Genomic DNA, 19647 nt, shown 5'->3' with positions numbered 1-19647 from the left:
AGATAGGAAAAACTGGGGGAGGAGTATGTTGTAAGAGAAAATACTAATTTCTTTTTCTATCACTACCATGTAATAAAATAAAGAGCATTTTTAACATCAAAAAAGACATAAACCCAGATATTTTAAAATGAATACTTTTGATTTTCTGAAAAATTCACTAGATGGTCTTTTTTTCTTTTTCATTTTGTGGTGAATTAATGAAAACTTCTGGCATTAAGGAATACTTGCAGTAGATAATGGAAGGATTTATATTCCAGGAAAACTCACTCTGGTACCTGTATAGAGAATAGATTGGAAAAGATTGAAGACAAAAGCCCAATTAGGACTAGTAATAGGAAGCTGTGGAGGTAGATTACAATTTGCATACTGTTGAGGAAGAAAGATATCTACCAAACGGTTAATAAGGAGGCTGGAGGTTGAGGAAATTGTGCCTAATGCACTGGAGTGTTCTCAGTAATCAAAAGCAGCATTTGCTGGGAGTGATGTGGTTGAATTTTTTTTGAAGAAAAAATGATAATGTGTTGAGTTAAAAATGGAATCTAGCTGTTTTAATAGATATAACTTAATCTTTCTGAGCTTCAGAGAAGGAGTCCTGCCTAGCCAACCTGTTCTTAGCATTATGTTTTATTTAGCATGGCTTTGGAAGCCACAAAACTCTATAGGTCTAGTTGAAACAAAATAAAATAGTAGTAACTTGTATCAGACATATATTAAATATTGCCTTCATCAATGAGATCATGAGTTTCTTAAAAGCAAGAGTCCCGTTTTCTTCTTCCTACAGAGGTGGCCTATTGTGTAGTGAAAAGAGCCCACGCCTTGGAGACCCACACCGCAGGTCTACGACCCTCAGGCTCTTCATCTGCAATGGCGGTAATGATGCGCACGTCATAAGATTCTTCAAAGTATTTAATGAAATAAAGGATGTGTAAAGGAGAAGGCATTTTACATGAGTTAGCTATACCTTTCTCTTCTTTCTTCTTCAATGTACTCAGTCCTGGGTACGCACAGAAGGCACTAATGGCGTGGGGCCAGAAGAACTTTTAATTTTGGAATTCTGAAGAACTAAGAACTCGTGAGTCTGTCAGCACCTCTGAAGTGGAATATCAATAAAGTTTTGTTAATTTTTTTTAAAGCACCGACTAAACTACAAATCCCTTCTCTCTCCTCCAGGTAGGCGGGTCACGTGGCTTGTCAGGAATCCGGAAGTCTGGCCCGCTCGCCCAATCACGCCCGGAAGCCTATCCAGCAGCGCCAGGCTGGCCAATCCTGGGGACGCTTGCTCTTGGCCAAAGCGGGTCCCGCCTCCGCGCGCCGCGCTGACGGGTCGTTAGCGGATACGGCGGCCGCAGGGGCGGAGTCAGGGTCCTTTGCCCGCCTTGGCGGCCGGCTCTACGTTCCCTGTTCTCGCCTCCTGCTCCGACATGGCTCCCAAAGGCAGCTGCAAACAGCAGTCTGAGGAGGACCTGCTCCTGCAGGATTTCAGCCGCAATCTCTCGGCCAAGTCCTCCGCGCTCTTCTTCGGGAACGCGTTCATCGTGTCTGCCATCCCCATCTGTGAGTGCTGGGAGCGAGGCGGGTTAGGCAGGCCGCGGGCTGGTCGGGCTGGGCGGGGACGTGGCAGGACCCGGCGAGCAGTCAAGGCGCGGGTGCCGGCCGGGGGTCGGCAATCTCTTCAGCTCTCCTGAGCTCGGGGAGGCACTGAGCCTCTTCTTTGGGCACAGTGTTGTCGCCTGGGATTGTCCTGTGAAGCACTCGGGGAGGTCACTTGTTAAAAGTACGCACGTTCCCGAGCTCCACCCCGGGAGAAGGTGGTTAACTAGTTCTGGGGTGGCGGCCCCAAATCTGTATTTAAACAGACAAACTCAAGCATACTGCCTGTGCCCTTTTCCATACAACTGTTGCCTGCCGTTACGAAATTTTAAACTTATTACTTATTTTGCATAAATTAATTAGGTGAGAAACCCATGAAGTAACCCACTGAATTATAAGTGCATCTTTACGTGAGCTACTTCACACCACTGCATAATTTTCCTGGTTTTTGCAAAAAGAGAGAGGTTGAAGTGCCAGGGGTTGGCGATCTACCTTGTTTAGACTTTTTAATAATCCTACTGGATCAATTCTAGAATTCTCACTTGGTTGGGAAACTGCAGACTTGGACAAGGTCGTTTTTAGTAGAGCTCAAGGTTCCAGAATTCCTGTCTTTTGCTGCACTGTTGTTGGGCATTTAAAACTAAATGTATTTTTCTCTTTTGTCCATATACAACCCAGCGTGCAATTAACGTGATGTGAAGCCATATGATGGCTCACTAATTCGACATAGCACTGCTTGGAGTTCTGATAACAGCCACATCAGCAAGGAAACTATGGTTTGGGACTGCACGTGGCATTTTGGAATGGCCTGTATTTCGCATGCTAGTACCCTGATGAATGAAATTTGAAGTCTGACTTGTGATTACGTTGAGCCAGAGTTTGTTCTCATTTTAGAAGCAGAAATCTCATCTGGACTAGTAATAGGAAGGTGATGTTTTTCAAATGTTCTGAACTGGAAAGCTTGAGACTGTACTGTTACTGGTTATCTCACTTCTGAAGATCCTCAGATACTATTGGATTGCATAACTAATAACCTGGTATTTTACCAGGCTTAGCTATAATTAATTTCGCAGGCTTTTGTTACGGGGTTGTAATGTTTTGTTTCTTTTTATACTCTTCCCTCCTTTATTTTAATTCAGGGTTATACTGGCGAATATGGCATATGGATCTTATTCAGTCTGCTGTTTTGTATAGTGTGATGACCCTAGTAAGCACATATTTGGTAGCCTTTGCATACAAGAATGTGAAATTTGTTCTCAAGCACAAGTAAGTATGTTTTTCAAGTGAAAGTACGTACTACATGTTGTATTTTTATATGTCTTCTTAAAGATCATTTGTGTGTGTTGGTTTTAATAAGCATTAATTTGAGATATCTATGTATTAATAAACATATTTTGGGGGAAAGGAACATTGATGCTAGGAAGAATTATTAACCAACTGAAGTAGGGACAATGATCATTCTGACACGGCTACAGAAGTAGATTTTGAGGGTGGAATTAGAACACTTAAGCACTGGCCTTAATATGAGGTTCATCAGAGAAACAAACCCACCAAGTAAATTAACATTTCAGAAGCTAAATGTAATTCTTTATGGAGAGAATTGTTCTGGGCTCTTGACGTACTATTTTTGGAAGTTAAAGAAATGATCTTTTTGTCATTATTGTTTTTTGAGACAAGGTCTAGTTCTTGCCCCGGCTGCAGTGCAGTGGCATGATTATGGTTCACTGCAGCCTCAACCTTCCCAGGCTCAAGGAATCCTCCCACCTCAGCCTCCCAAGTAGCTGGGCCTACAGGTGCAGGCTACCGTGCCCAGCTAATTTTTTTGTAGAGACAGGCCATGTTAACCAGGCTGGTCTTTTTATTTTATTGCTTTTTTTTTTTTTTAACTCTGTCATTTTCAATGCTAATTACATTTGTTTTCATACAAGTGTATAAAATGTAAAGGATTAACATATTCTAAGATCATACATATTGTAAAATACAGCTTTTAGAGAAGAAAACTCAAGCCTCACCACAATAAACTTATACCTTAATTATAAGCAATTAAATATTCTAGTTTCATAGAGGTTAAAATGCAGGATCATCTAGACTTAGGAAAGATGGTAACATTTATTATTTCTCAGTGTCATGGTCCTCATTGTCTCATTGGAAGTGGTATAAATTGTTTAATTGACGCCCTTTGATGTTGCTTTCATGTAAACCGTGATATTTGGGTAGGGATAGCAGGATTATTTCCCTCCTTCGTTGATAGGGTCATCTAGGTGCTGTATTGCTTTGGAAGTAATTTCTTAAAAGGCAATTGGAATTTCACTGAGACTTGAAGTGCGAACATACTTTGTATATGCATTATCTTTTCATCCACAGTTCTCACTCTAGTTTGGACACTGTTTTTACTTGTATTGCTGTAACAACCTCCATCTGGTCTTTTAAAACAAGTTTAGGGCCCACCCTGCCATGCACTATATGAAGCACATTACCCTATGTAATCCTTATAGCATCCATATGAGGTGCAGGTATTTTCCTTGTTTTATCCAGTGAAGAGTATGTATTTCTCCTTGTGTGACATCATTTTTATCATGTCATTCTCATAACAACTCATCATGGCTTTTTTTTTTTTTTTTTTTTTGAGACTCTGTTGCCCAAGTTAGAGTGCAGTGGCCTAATCTTGGCTTACTGCAACCTCTGCCTCCTGGGCTCAAGTGATCCTCCCACATCAGCCTCCCAAATAGCTGGGACTACAGGCACGCACTACTACCACGCCTGGCTAATTTTTGTATATTTTGTAGAGATGGAGTTTTGCCATGTTGCCCAGGCTGGTCTTGAACTTCTGGGCTCAAGTGATCCGTCTGCCTTGGTCTCCCAAAGTGCTAGGATTACAGGCGTGAGCTGCCGCGTCCAGCCATGGCCTGTTTTTTTAAATGTATTAAAGCCAAATTCTTCTAGACCCCTGGAATGCAAGTCATCTGCTTCCTTCCTATGAGTCTGGCCTCATCTTTCAGAATTAGGCTTTAACCCTTCTGACTCAGCCCTCACATCATCCTTTGAATATGTCTTGTGCCCTCCCCCATTTAGGATTAACTTACTTCCTTTCCATTCTTACCTGTGTTTTATTTCGAGACCTAGGAATCTTTTCCAGAGAAATCCTTCATGATTTTGATCATTCCTTTGCTTTGTTGTCCCTGTGTTAGATTCTTTCGGGGAATGAGGAATAGAAACATGTTGAGATGATCTCAGTTAACAGGGATTTATTTTAAGAAATGGCCCACAGTGGCCTCAGTGGCTGAAGTGGCCTTAGCAGTTTCCTCCCTATTGTTCTGGACACAAAGGAACTCAGGTTTCGTGGCTGCTGTTCTGATGGACCAGCAGAGAAATTGGGTTATCTTTGTTACCTTTCTGCTTGGCAGCCCCTCAACCAGCTGCTATTCCAGGATTCAGCTCATGTGCGCCTCCACTGTATGGGACTGTTTCTTGTGAGGCATGGCCATCTGTGCATCGGGAAGCCCTCACAAGTGGGCATCTTGTATGACCCATCCTTTGTAATACTCTCGGAACTCAGTCCCTTTGAGACTCGTCATTTTTTACTTATTCTTCATATCATTTTTCATTCATCTCTTTAGAATCAAAGTCATGTTCTTTTTATCTTTTCATTTCTACTTTAGGCTTCTTGAAGACACCCGCCATATTTTATACTCCTTAAAACAGTTAATGGTACATTTAGTTCAGTAAAATTTCTATGACTTACTGACTTAATAGACTCAGAATGTTTTTTTTTTTTTTAAGTCATAGTTTTGGCTTCATATTAAATATGGTGCTGACTTTGAAACTCCTACAGATTTGCAAGATGGTTAAGGTTCAAAGATCCAGCAAGATGGTGAGTGTGGGTAGCTGTTGGCAGTAGAAGGAAGATGGCTTCAGAGTTGACAGTCTGGGTTCCAGTGCCAGGTCTGCCACTCTTAAATGTATGGCCGTGGGCATAATTTTACCTATGTAGACTTCAGATTCCTCAGCTATAAATTGGGGATGCTAGTGGAATTTCAGAGGGTGGTGAGGATTCATTATGATCATACATGTTAAGCATAGAGTCTGGCACATAATAAATATTTATGTGCAGGGTTGAAGAGGCTGGGGCTAAGAGAGCCCTTAGAAATTGTTTTTGTTTTCGTGGCATAATTTAAACCATGTTTGCAAAGATGTTTTTATTTTAAGAAATCAGGTAGTGTCTTTTTATTTTTTATTTTGTAAGTGTTCTGAAATACTGATGTGAAAGAGTAAAGGAAGAAAAATACAATTGATTTTATGGGTTATCTTAGTTGACTAAGTGCTAGGTCACTAGCGTGACCTCTGTTTTGTTTTAGAGTGTTCAGCACTGAGTGAGGTTTATTTTCTGAGAGCTCTAAGACAGAGGGGAGGGCTTCCTCCTCTTGAGTTGCAGTAAACCTGCAGTGTGGTTGTTATGCCCCTGGTAGGTGAGGATAAAATTCTAGACCTAGAAGAGAAATTGCTTAGTTATCTGGTGTAATGTCTTCATGAGGATTTGTCATGTGGACAATCGGTTGACTGTTCGTCCTAAAGACACATAGTGACAACCAACTCTTTTGAAAATGCAGTAGTTTATTCCTAACACCTTGATAGTTGGGGTGTGTGTATGTATTTTTTATATTAAGCTAAGAAACGTTTCTGCAGTAAACTGTGTCCATTTCTTTTCAGTTGGTCTTTTGTAGAAAAAAAAGTTGTCTGATGTTAATTAAGTTCAAGAAACACATTTATTTATTTTTAATTTTTCTTATTTTTCCTGTTCTCACAATCTGTTCTCATGAAGAAACATATTTAGTGCCTGGTCTGCTAAAGAGGTTCAGAGAGAAAAATCTCTGCCTTTGGAGCTGAGTGTATCTGAAATGCAAGAAGCATATGAAAAAAGATAGTTTTTATATAATGAAATGAATCAAATGAAGTTGGATCTTCAGAGTAAAAAGTTCATTTTAGTGTCCTAAAGTGTCTCTTAAAAAGACAGCTGTCTGCCCCCTTAGCAGCCTTTTTCTTTAGGTTTCAGAATTGATTTCCTCTTAATTGTGTGTGTTTTGTTTTGTTTTGTTTTGTTTTTATAACTGTTTTTTCCTCTTTCCAGTTACCAATTTGTATGGGGTAACAAGGTTTAAAAAGTAACTTTGTAAACCTTTTAAAAAATGCATTATTTGAAACTGACTAAACGTTTTCTTTTTATTAATAACAATGTCAATTCTAACTCAGTTCTTGAGTGAGAGCCAAAGATGGAGACAGGTAAAAAGATAGGTAAAATCAGTTGCAATTTGTGCTTAACTTGTATCCCAGACACCCTTGTAGTTGAAGAAAGATTGAAAACTTCTGCCTTGAATGACCTGGGGCTTTCTGTCCATCACACCCAGCTTAAATTGTCCTTTGGAGTAAAGTTAAAATAATTACTTTTAAGATATTACAGCTATTATTTCCACTTTGTTTAAGCCTAGTTTTCGCTCCTGTTATGTACTTGGAATTGAAATAATACATCATTTACTAATGCCTTATGAAATTTATTTGTTGAACAGTTAGATGATAGGTTAAAACAAAATGTAGTTAAAATGATTCTTAACTAAATTGTGTTAATAGCATTTGACTTTATTAGCCACATTAATTCCTAAACTGTGGAAAATTCTTATTTTTAAGGGGAAATCAAAACACATCACTAATAAACCACACCTTGGACATTTCTCGAACTTCTCTTTTGGCTAGTGCAGTGTAATAAACTTGGAACTTTCTGCTCAGCTTCTTTTCTTGAAATGTGAAATATCATTCTGTTGCCAGTACGAAATATGAGTACGGTGTGTTTCTGAGAGAGTGTCATGTTCATCTCTGTAGCATATGGAAACTTTTTCTTTTTTTCTTTTTCTTCCAGAGTAGCACAGAAGAGGGAGGATGCTGTTTCCAAAGAAGTGACTCGAAAACTTTCTGAAGCTGATAATAGAAAGATGTCTCGGAAGGAGAAAGATGAAAGGTTTGACTCCTGTTTAAAGTATGGCCATCATAAAAGGGGGTACTTTGAAGAAATTTTTTTGATTTTTGCTTAAAGAATGTGGATTTTGGAATTGTCTAAGGTAAATTTTGAAATTGTAGTAGTAGTAGTAATGGAAATAGTAATAGCTGACTTTTAGAGTTTTTATTACAATCAGATACTTTTTATCTGTGCTGTACAATAGTTGATTTATTCTTCTAAAGAGCCCTGTGAAGTAGGTACTATTTTTATCTCCTTTTTATACCTGAGGCAACAAAGGTACAGAAAGCTTGGGTAACTTGCCCAGGGTCCTGAATTAGTACATGGTAGATCCATGATAAGAACACAGGCAGTCTGACTTGAGAGCTTGTGCTTGTAACTGTCTGCTGGAATTGAGGAGGCAACAGAGCTTTGTACAGAGCGGGCTTTGTCTGTTAATAGGTGCACAACCTTGAACATATCGCCTAACCCCTCTGGGTCTGAAGGGTTTATGTGTTAGCATGTCTATGTGGTGGTATTTCTGTTCCTGAGCTTCCCGAGGGATATCCAGTAATTAGTTATCTGTATTGGTTGGGAAAAAGAAAATAACTGGGGTTTTCTCCTGTTGCCCAATTCTGTGCCACATTTGTTAGCCCCTAGTCCCAATTTTTTCTGCCAGCTGCTCTTAGAAGGCTTATTGGACAATCTTAACGTCTGAGTAGCAGAAGTCCCTGAGTAAACTTGTGCTGAAGAATTGCCACATAGTTTAATAGTTGTGAGTCTGCTTGTTTTCATGGATCTTTTGTTTCAGTATCAAGAAGGTGCTTTGTTGGAACATATTTTTTACCCCACTTTGCTCCAGAAAGACTTCGTGTGAAGTTCCAGTGTTAAAGTGTATATATTTTCTGTATTTAATATGGTTTTCTTAAAATGCATATAAAACAAGTAACACACTTTTAAAGGACCAGAAACCATTTAAAAGGAAGAAAAGGTGGATGAGCAAGTACCGTAGAGTTAGTTACAGCAACTGAGCACTGAACTTAGTTGTGGGTTTCCAGGTGTCAGGGGAAGCATCTGAGGTCACATAGCTTTCATTGTCTGACGAGAAGCAGCATGCACGTCCTTCTGAAAAGAAACTTTCCTGGCACTGGATCTTGGAAATACTTTATCAAGTGGATCCTTATTTAAGGGACACTGAGTAACTTATTGAACAATGTCTTCTATAGTGGTTTTGGAAAGGTACCAAAACATTATTAAAATGATTATCTCCTATGGCTCCTTTATAAAACTGAAGGCACAGTATTATGACAATGGAGGCCTTTCTGCATGGAGCAGCTTTAATGAGGTCGGGCTGCATAGCTTTCCAATTGCTTATTTTTTGCATAGGGATCAAGGTTAGAGAATCTAGATCACTGTTTTAGAAAAAACTTTTTGTTGAATTTTTCATTACAATGGTGTTTCTTAAACTAGGGTATGCATAGTTACCTAAATTTCAAAATGTTTGGTACAGCCTTTAAAGGTTTTCAGTGATTAATTATGTCAGGGAGAGTAAATGGGTTTCCTCTGCCCACTGCAGTCTTGGACAGATTTGGTCTGGCACTTGTTCTTGATCCTGGGTTATGTCTCAGAATCTTTCTCAGTTTAATGTTCAGGTAGTCACTGCTAGTGAATCAGTTTAAATTGGGAATGAAACCTTTGCCATTTGCTGGATTAGGTATTTCAAAGTCGGGTGAGGTGGAGGTTTCATGGATATATATATAAGTGCAGAGTGTCAGAACATTATAAAATTTCTCTTCATTGGTAGAAATTTGGCTGTTTTTATTTCCACCATAAAAGCCATATGCTATACAGTTTGTACTGTATTGATTGACCTTGATAACTGGGACCAGAGCCTCTCATTAAGATCTAGCTTGTTTCTCTCTGAAAGAATTCCAGGAGATTTGATGTAAGGAGAAGGCTTATCAGCATTTCTTTGCTTAGATGTGTATCTCTCAAAGCTCTGTCTATATTTGTTTGGAATATATACTCCATGCCGCTTAAAAGTACTTTAAAATATTCATTTATCCAAGGATGGAAATAAGCAGAGGAGAATGTGAGATTCATTAACATTCATTCCAGAGTGCTAGTGTGGTTTCTTCATGATTTACAGGTGATCTATCGTTTAACAGTTGCTTGGTCTCAACTTTTCTCTTGTAGGAAGCTCTTCCTGAAAACATCCTTAAGATATTGGGAAGTGCTCTTCCAAATCAGGTTTCCTACTAGGAAGAAAATGTCTTCTACTAGGCAGAACCGTTGGCAATGAGGGCATTTGGGGTTCCTAAATTTAAAACAGAAACAAAAAAAACAGGATATGGGTGGACTCAGAAAAAGTTCTAAAGGCTGTCAGGCAGTCCTGACTTTATACACTGATGTAACTAACACGTGCTCATATTGGGATCTAGGGAAATCTAAAGGATTGGGCCACTTCTTTCATTAAAACTTTTTTGAAAATAGTTCTTGTATTAGTCCATTTTCACAGCGCTATAAAGATACTACCAGAGACTGGGTAATTTACAAAGAAAAGTTTAATTGACTCACAGTTCTGCATGACTGGGGATACCTCAAAAAAACTTACAATCATGGTGGAAGGTGAAGAAGCAAGTGTCTTCTACACAAGGTGGCAGGAGAGTGAGTGAGCGCAGGGGAAACTGCCATTTTTAAACCATCAGATTTTGTGACAACTCCCTCACTGTCACGAGAATGGCATGGGGGAAACCGCACCCGTGATCCAGTCACCTCCCACCAGTTCCCTCCCTCAACATGTGGGGATTACAATTCAAGATGAGATTTGGGTGGGGACACAGAGCCAAACCATATCACTTCTTATTTAGGGCTTGACAGAAAAGAAGTTAAGGAGAAGCACTGTGATGCAAGTGAGATAATTTTATCATCTAGAGTAAGGTCAGGCTAATAACCTACGTAAGCAACCTGCCTTCACTGGGTCTCATGCCAGAGTCTGAAAAATGGAGGCAGTTGTCCTGAGTGTTCATTCTAGTGTTAAACCATGTTGAGACTATGCATCTTACTAGGCTGGTCTCATTGATCAGTGTTAGAATGATATGTTTCCTGGAACTCCAACTCATGTTTTTTAAAAATTTACATTTAAACTTCTATGAAATTAGAAGGTGTTTTTTAGTTGATGGCTGCACTTAATGTAATGTCCTTCCCTTTCTCCAAACTTACAGTAAATGGAAGAGTTATTAAGTTGATGGTGTCTGTAGAATTGAGGAAATATGGCATCTGTTAGAGACTACAGATTTCTTAAGATGAGCATAAGATGTTAATTAGCCTTCATTTAGCTCCTTTCCAGCAACACTTGTTGTCTTTGAATTAGTATACTTAATGAATAAAATGTGTCAGTTACCAATGACTTACTTAAAGTGATGTCCTTAGGGTTGAAGGGATGTGTCATCTGACTCCAGAGTAGGTTTATCTTTTTGGGAGATGAAGTGTCTACAATAGTGGCCTTCAACCTTTTTGATAATGACCTACAGTAAAAAATATGTATTTTACCTTTTGACCAAATAAACTCACACGTGGACATATGCACATGTTTCATAAAACAATAATTATCCTACTCTGTGCAATGTGCTGCTGATGTTTTTCTGTTCTTTCCTATTTCATTTTTTTAAAATGCTGGTCTCAACCCACTCAATTAATTTCTGTGGGCATTCGATCCACTTGATTGAGTTCACATCCCACTAATGGGTCACAACCTACACTTTTAAAAACTGCTTTACAAAGTTAATTAACCAACAAGAATGAAGGCTCCCTTATTCACAGGCATCCTATAACTTCCTTTTGCCTGTGTGAAGGGGTAAAAGAAAAGATGGATGAAATACTAATAAATTAATAAGATAAACTATTAGAACAAGTAAAATAGAATAAAAAGTAGAAGGATTTTACAGGCATTAAAAAGTCCTCCTAATGACTAAGCGCTTTTTTTTGTTTGAATCAATAAAGATGGCTAACAATAGCCTACTTCTGTGAGACCACAGGTAATTTTTGTCACTGGGATTGTCTTCTGAAGGTGTGATATTGAAGTCTGAAATCCGTAGGCTATAGAAAGCCTCAAGCCCAAGGTATAGCCAAGGAAACTCCACAGGCTGCTAATTATGGAGTCTGAGTTTTAGGTAAGGGCCAAGAGAAAGATATTTGACTTAGCTGCTGATGAAACCGTGCCGGTTGCCATTAATGAGTCCTTTCTTCCATAACCCTGGTTGCCTGGGAAAAATGGTAACATAACCAGCATGATGTTTTCTTCACTATCATAGAGTGACATATTTTTTTTCAGTGGAAGAAAGAGGACAATTCTGACTAAATTTAATATTACAAAGATATTCTTACCCTAGAACACTCAAGGAAAAACTTGTTTTATGATGAACTAGAGCCATATGGTACTTAAAGTTTTTTTAAAATCATATTTATAAGCTTGTTTGACTTGTTTCTGTGTCTCTAGAATCTTGTGGAAGAAGAATGAAGTTGCTGATTATGAAGCTACAACATTTTCCATCTTCTATAACAACACTCTGTTCCTGGTCGTGGTCATTGTTGCTTCCTTCTTCATATTGAAGAACTTCAACCCCACAGTGTATCCTTTTCAAGGTTGATTATCTTTTTTAGAAGTCAAGAAACAGTAGTTTTTGGTTTTGACTTGTCTGGATATTTTAGTGGAAAGAAAAACTGCTCTGGGAGTCAGTCCATTAAATAGTGCTGACTTTAGATAACTTTCTGGACATTTAAAATAACAGCTACTGGTTTAAGATTCTTTTAAGTTTATGAATTATGACTGTATGATAAAGTATTACAAAGTAGTCTATGAGAATATGTGTCCTTGCCTCCTTAAAAAAAAGCTCCAAAGAGCCAAAGCAAACCTGTCATTTTTGATAGCTTCTGAAATAATAAGCCCCTGTATCTGTTATTTTTGGGCTCTGGGGGTTGGGTGGATGGCCAATGCAGTTAAATAGGTTCATTCCAGTGTATCTTAATCGTGTTTCAAGCTGCTGTTGAGTTGAGCTTTTGGGCAAGAATCAGTCTTCTCTTATTAATTTATTAAAGGTGTTATCCAGGAATGTGCAGCCAAGATTTTAACAATTGGTGATTATGATGTAATAAAATATCAGATACCCTGCAACGTGTACCTTCTGGGAATGCTGGAGTGGTTTGCTGAAAATTGTACAGTTCTGAGGCTGGGAGTAGCTTCGAACTTTTAGAACCTCCTTGCTGTTGCAAGCCAACTGCAGCAAAACACTGATTCGAAGGGAAGACTTATTTTTCCATTGCTCTTAGGGGGAGAAAAGGAAAACAAATCTCTTTTCTCTCCATGTTCTTTGATCAGCTCTTTTCGTGAAGGTTAAATGGAATTCAGATTATTCTTTGTGATCATGTGTTCTGGGTTTCTGCCTTAAGTGTTTTTTTTAAATTGGAACACATTTCCTGTGAATTTTTTCCATTTTTTTTTTGGTCTTCTGTCTTGCAAATTGTGTTTGCAGACAATGGGGCTGCACATCATTATGATTACACCAAGTGTCAGGAAGGAAGCAGTACATTCCAAAGAGATGGGCTCTTTATTTTCTCGAAAAACTAATTTGGAGTTACTCATTTTTCCATAACATTAAATTTCTTACAGGAACTACATTTTGTCCATAAGTGCTTCATCAGGACTCATCGCCCTCCTGTCTACTGGCTCCAAATAGACCATGTTAGCTTCACCCCCTGGCTGTGTGTCTATGGGTGGCCTGTGGTATATGGAAAAGTAGCAGGGTGGTCAGGGTGGGAGACACAAGATGTTTTTATAGTCTAGAGCCTTTAAAAAACCCAGCAGAATGTAATTCAGTATTCGTTTATTGGCTGTTTTTGACAGATTGTTGAAATTAAATGAGTTGAAAGGGAAACTCAGAGTACCAGGACGTTTATTAAAAGGAAAAAAATGTCTTGCAATGTGCTGTAATCACAAGAGGAGAAAATAACTTGTTTCCTTGATCTGTCAGAGGTCACAGTAACCTGGGCCGAGCTGTTATTATTTATTATATAATAGTAGTAGGAAGTTAATAACTGGTTCTCTGTGTTCCAAGCACAATATTACAACTTCTTTTGAACCATAAATATCAGAATGAATCCTCTTCCCAGGGGATTGAACAGAAGCTTAATGTTTACAAGTGTTTGAATTTGTGATCTGAAATAACACAAAATTAAAAACATGATTTCTCCAATTTTCCAACTTGAGGAAGAGAAACTTGTGGAAAAGTTCTGTTTTTTTTTTTCTTTAAAGGAGGGCAGCCAAGGTAGTAACCTAAAAATAGTGCCCAGGCATATGAGAGTTGTCCTACGAGGTTAAAGAACACACTGTTCCGCTGTATGGCTTTGGCCCTGAGTGGCCAGGGAGGTCAACTTGACCCTGCCATGTTGGTTTGACTTACTAAGACACAGGAATCATTGTTTTCCTTGACCAGGGTCTCACACCCTGGAGGAATGTTAAGTAAGAGAAAGAACCTCTTTCCTGAATATTGACATGTAAAAGACCAAAGTAATTTTTCTGAACTTCTGCAATTCTGAGAACTCTCCAAGGAATTTACAGTGATTTTAGTGCTTGTCAGCATTTTTCCATGAGGACTTTCATACATTTGACTCTTTAGTTCACAGGTTCCCATTGATTGTGAGCAAAATATTTATCTCTTTAGCCCTTGGGGATCCAGCTGAGAGCAATCTCTTGCATTTTTTTACCCGTGTATGTACAGATATCATTTCTTGTGTATGCCATGACTTGAAAAAGTTTGGGAAGCTCTTTAGCAATATCAGCTAAAAGGATATGAAATCACAGGTGATAGCAGTTGTCATTCAGTAATTTCCTACAAGCAGCACCCCAAAGGAAATATAGTCCTAATCTTTAGTATCCACTTCTAAATTTAATGTGAATTTCATACATGTTATTAGTTGTTTTCTTTATAATTTTATAAAAATTATTCATCAGGAGTTTAACTTCCACTTCCATGCTATCAGATGTGTTGGGCTTCATCCAAGAACTTGGAAGAGAAACAGGCAGGAATGCATTTGCATAATGACCCAGATCATCATTTTCTGCAACTGAGAATTATATTTCATCATTGCTTCTAGAAGTCTGCAATTCTTTACTTTTCTTTGGTGCATTATTATCTAGGTGCCATCACTGGATAATGTGGAGTGACTAGAGAAGTCACATTCATTGCAAGGTACAGTTAAGGTAACACTTAAGAGGTTTATTATTTTTAAAAAACTTTTCTTGAACTTCTGGTCAACATGGTGAAACCCTGTCTCTACTAAAAATACAAAAATTAGCCAGGCGTGGTGGTGGGCACCTGTAATCTCAGCTACTCGGGAGGCTGAAGCAGGAGAACTGCCTGAACCCAGGAGGCAGAGGTTGCAGTGAGTCGAGATCGTGCCACTGCCTGGGTGGCAAGGGTGAGACTCCATCTCAAAAAAGAAACAAACCCAAAAAGTTTTCTTTACTGTTGATTTAAAAAAAAAAAAAAAAAAAAAAAAGCCAGACCGTAGTTTGACTGGTGGCATGGAATTTGTGTATCAAATAAATGCATTTGCTTATTTGACAAACCATCAGTGTCTACTATTTGTTACCAGAGTTGAGCCACTATCTTTTAAAATTGCTGGTGAAAACTTGCCACTAGATGGCAGTGCCTGTATAGATGGGGAAAAAATCGCCACCATTCTTGGTGTAATACAGTGTAGCTTAGATGAGGTGGTGAAATAGGGGTATCAGCCAAATATTCCTAATATAGTTTCTCTTGAATTAATAAACTGAAGATTTGTAGGAAAATGAGTGAGCAAAATGTGTTTACTGCTGTGAATTTTTCCTATAGCACTCTGTTTTTAATCTTGATGTTTTCCAACTTTCCGTACTAATAGATACATTTCTGTGCATAAGATTATAAGGCATATACTCACAGTTCAGTAGTTTTCGTTAAGGATTTACTGTGTGAGTACTCTACTGTGAAGAATTGCAGAACTTTTTCCCCTCTACTCTCATCTAAAAGTTCTGTGCGGCACACAGAGATGTGACCTACTCAGTCTGACTTAGTAAAACCATGCTGTAGAATTTTTGTCTTAAAAAGACCACATACCCAGCACCCATGAAATAAAAGATTCATCTGTAATTGAGATTCAAAGTGATTAAATTCCTTTGTTCATACTCATAAATAGCACTAAAGTGTTACAACATTTTCATTTACCTATTTTTAGTTCCTTCATTTTAACTTAATAAAAATCTTGGATTGATATTCTTAAGCAATAAAAGTTTACTGGTTGTCCTATTTGGCATATTATTGAAACTTGGAAAGGATAATTTGAAACAAGGTTTGAAGTTAACTGAAATATGGAGATTGAATTTATACTCAATTCTTGTGAAAAGTCTTGCTTAATAAGTATGATTAAACTTTGCTTTTTAAAATTTGTATTTTCCCTATACTTTATAAGAATCCTATGATGAAGTACATAATCTTTATTATATTATTTTACATTAACCATCTTTTTTTTTTTTTTTCCAAATTGTTTTATTTTTTATTTTACTTTAAGTTCTGGGATACATGTGCTGACTGTGCAGGTTTGGTACATAGGTATACATGTAACCATCATTTTAATAGCTCACACATGTAAATGCACATCTTTGTAGTTACGATCAAATGTATGTGAGGCAGTGAAAGGCATTGAGCAGTTACAGTAAAGGGCAGACATCAGGCCTCTGCCAGTATGTACCTGTTGTGCTTTCCTGCCTGCCCTCTTTCTTTGTTTTCAGTGTGCATGCCAGTCACTGCTGCTTCTGGAGACAGGATGGAAGGATACATGTATGTGTACATTTATGGAGAAAACCAATTTATAGATGTATCTATTAGAGCTCTAAGGGATTCTCTTTCACGTCCTTGGGACTCCCAAGCAGAGGAATTAATAGATTAGGAGGGTCTTTTGGGCGGCTGGTTTAAATTTTCAGGGAGATAGAGGTTAACTTCTCATTGGCCTTCATGAATTTTCAATATATCTTTTCGCTGACTTATCCCTGTTTGATTTCTGAGTTTGGACTAATACTTAAGTTTTTTAACTTCAACATTCTCACAAACAACTTCTGCATAAAACTTTAAAGATTAAAAAAATCTACCTAAAGGAGCACTGAACTAGAACACAAAATACTTGGGTTCTAGGCCTGGTTCTGCCATCAACTAGCAGTGTGTGAGTGAGTTTGGGCAAGTTTTTTCATCTATCCAGGCCTGCTTTGCTCATTTGTCAAAGAGGGATGGCTTTGCAGATGGCTAAGTTTCCTTCAGGCTCTGACATCTGCCTCATGACTTTGGCACTCTCTTCATGAAGATGAAGTGACAGTTCTTAGAGTGGGAAGCCAGACACAGGGTTTCTAGTTTGCCTGAGATTTCCATATAGGGATGGCTGGTACCCAGGTTACCTTTTGGAATGATAGATTCTCTGCCAGGAAGTTCTTTTCAGAAGAGAAAAGAAAATTAATTAAGAGTGCGTGGAATTTTTTTTTAAGGACATAACTGTGAAATACATTAGTATATTTACCATGACAGATTCGCATATAAAAAAATTGGCTCTTCCCACAGCTAAGCCATAATATTTATATTTGGTTTTGATTTCCAAGTTTTTAAAAGTGAATTTGTGAAGCCTTAACCTTAGTGCAGAGTGTTCTAAAACCCAGTAAGAAATGATATCTTCAGTAGTTAATCATCTCCATTGATAGAAAATGTTTGGATTGCAATTTAACTCTCAGACTGACTTTTGATCACTACTATTTCTGTTGAGTATTCAGTGCAGCTTAGCTGCCAATATAATTTTTATTTAGATGATTATTGCCTATTTTATGGCCACATACATTTTACATGTGTGTTTTACATATATGGAAAATATACATAAGCCTTACAGTGAAAGATCAGATAAAATCTATTGTGAGATTGAATGCACAAAATGCTTTTATTACTCTAAGCAAGTAAATCAAATCACATTTCCCATTAGCACCTCAGCTCCTCTATACATACAGCAGTTTGCTGGATTGAGTACACAATGAACAACTGAAAAAAATGATCAATTTCCATCATTCTGATACTCGGGCAAAAAATTCAAACTCTCTGTTAGAATACAGGTACTAGTAATCAAAAAGAAAATGTCTTGATGTCGCCCACTAGCATTTTCAGATTTAGAATTTAACCATGAAGTACATATCTAGAAATAATGACAGAAAATCGCATTTTAAAATAATATTACAGTTCTTCTGTAAACCTCAGAGTGATTTCTGTGTGGGGAACTTGCTGACCAGAAAATTAAATTAGGATTTTGTACATCCTCAGATATCCAAATAGAGTTAAAGGGCCACTCCCACACCACCCCCTTCAAAAAAAAAAAAAAAAAAAACATGTTTTCTCTCTTTTTACAGATATTGACACAGTATATTCTCACAATTTTTCTCAAGTGGGATATTAATTAATTACGGTAAGTAAGTCGCCAATAGTGGCAGGGCTAGATATACCTCAGATTTTGAGTGCAAAAGGGTAAGCCCCATTAATCCATGCAAAGAACTTTCATGCATATAGTTTAGTGCATATAATATGATTATCGAACCAGAAGTTCTTTAACATTTTGCTTTTCACTAGGCAAGTTAATTTACCCAGCATATTCTGAATAGTGACATAGCATTTTCCACAAAGCCAGTGGTTGACTTTCATGTTAACAACGCCTCAAAAATACCAAACATTATATTGTAAAATCCCAGTGCTAATTAAACAATGAACATTTGCCTTTCTAGGTATTTTACAGGTTTACTTAAAAAACTGAGCATATGTATGTTTACTTGTAAAGCTCAAATATTTAAACTTGCAGTTGTGCCTACAAGCAGTTGAAAGTATAAAGCAAGTTTTAATAAAATGTAGTAAAAAATGAACACCTAATTGCAGATACATTGCATTTGCTTCGAAGCTAAGTTTCCATAGCAGTGTAGCCCTCTTTTATAAATCAGCTGCAGTGTCACTAAAGATTGGGGTATTCATCCTTTTACTGTCTCTACTTGTAAGTGGACATAACATTAGAATCTTAATAGACATTCTGGATAAGTTGTACAAGGCCATTCTTGGGGCCAACCAACAGTAAATATTTGAAAGGTAATAAAGCAAATACCTAGAAATTTTTGTTTTATTGAATAACAAATGGAACAAAACTTGTTAGTATGAATGTGAAAATAGAAAAAAATATATAAAATTCTTTCTGCTTATTCTTCCAAGCAAGACTTTTGAGTGAAGATACTGTTTTTTTTTAGTGAGATATATTTTTAATAACTATTTACTTAACAGTAATCTATTTCCTAAGAAAAATCTCTCAATTCCTTTCCTTCACTGAATTTAGTCTATCTAGTCTGTTTCTTATGCAACTCACATTGCATCTGTGGATTTTGTTCTTTTGAAAAAATATATCTGTACAGCCTTCTTTGAGTTACCAAATGCCTGAAGGTAGTACATCACCCCCGGCCCCCATATTCTTCCCATTGCATAAGCATGAGGTGTATACAGCAATGCAAGAATAGGTGACTCCAGTCCAAGATAAGAAAATAGAATGGATTTTCTTGGTTGTGAGTTTTCAGATGTGCACAGTGGTAGCGACAGCAGACACCTCAAAGAATCCAGGGAGGGACACTAGAGGTTGAGCAGCAAGCTGCTAAGTGATTCAAAAGACTGGTTAGTAACACCTTTCTGTACTGGGCACAGGCCGCTATTGTAACCATGCAGCTTCTGTGGTTCATGCATTGCTTTATGATCTATAGTCCTTCTTGCTGTAGGGCTTGTTGCGCAATATGTTATCAATCTCATTTACCACATGTGATGTCATCTTTGGGAGAACCTGAGAGCAGGAGGAGAAGTACAAAGGATATTGTTAGCAGTGTTGATCATTCGGTTTTTTGTGCTCTATATTTAGCAAAGTAATCTAGAATCATTTATCTTCATAAACCACAGCTGAAATATAAGCCCCCCTCACAGACACCATCACATTAT

General features: G+C 37.8%; 2 protein-coding genes across 3 annotated transcripts in view; one reads left to right on the top strand and one right to left on the bottom strand.

The window, feature by feature from the left end:
* The first annotated feature begins 1284 nt into the window (after positions 1 to 1284).
* SSR3 (signal sequence receptor subunit 3) lies at positions 1285 to 15199 on the top strand. Of its 2 annotated transcripts, none has more exons than XM_024244141.3 (5): positions 1285 to 1554; positions 2730 to 2856; positions 7499 to 7636; positions 12072 to 12203; positions 13242 to 13506. In XM_024244141.3, the coding sequence occupies exons 1-5, from the start codon at positions 1422 to 1424 to the stop codon at positions 13306 to 13308; spliced, it is 597 nt and encodes a 198-aa protein (XP_024099909.1). In that variant the 5' UTR covers positions 1285 to 1421; the 3' UTR covers positions 13309 to 13506.
* Positions 15110 to 19647, bottom strand: part of KCNAB1 (potassium voltage-gated channel subfamily A regulatory beta subunit 1) — a 119647-nt gene continuing 115109 nt past the window's right edge. Inside the window, exon 13 of the mRNA XM_002814211.5 lies at positions 15110 to 19495. Within this exon, the coding sequence (XP_002814257.2) occupies positions 19406 to 19495 (90 nt within the window). The 3' untranslated portion in view covers positions 15110 to 19405. The remainder of the gene's footprint in view (positions 19496 to 19647) is intronic.

Source organism: Pongo abelii, chromosome 2, assembly GCF_028885655.2.
Source record: "Pongo abelii isolate AG06213 chromosome 2, NHGRI_mPonAbe1-v2.0_pri, whole genome shotgun sequence".
Lineage (NCBI taxonomy): Eukaryota > Metazoa > Chordata > Mammalia > Primates > Hominidae > Pongo > Pongo abelii.
This window is presented reverse-complemented; position numbering and strand designations above follow the sequence as displayed.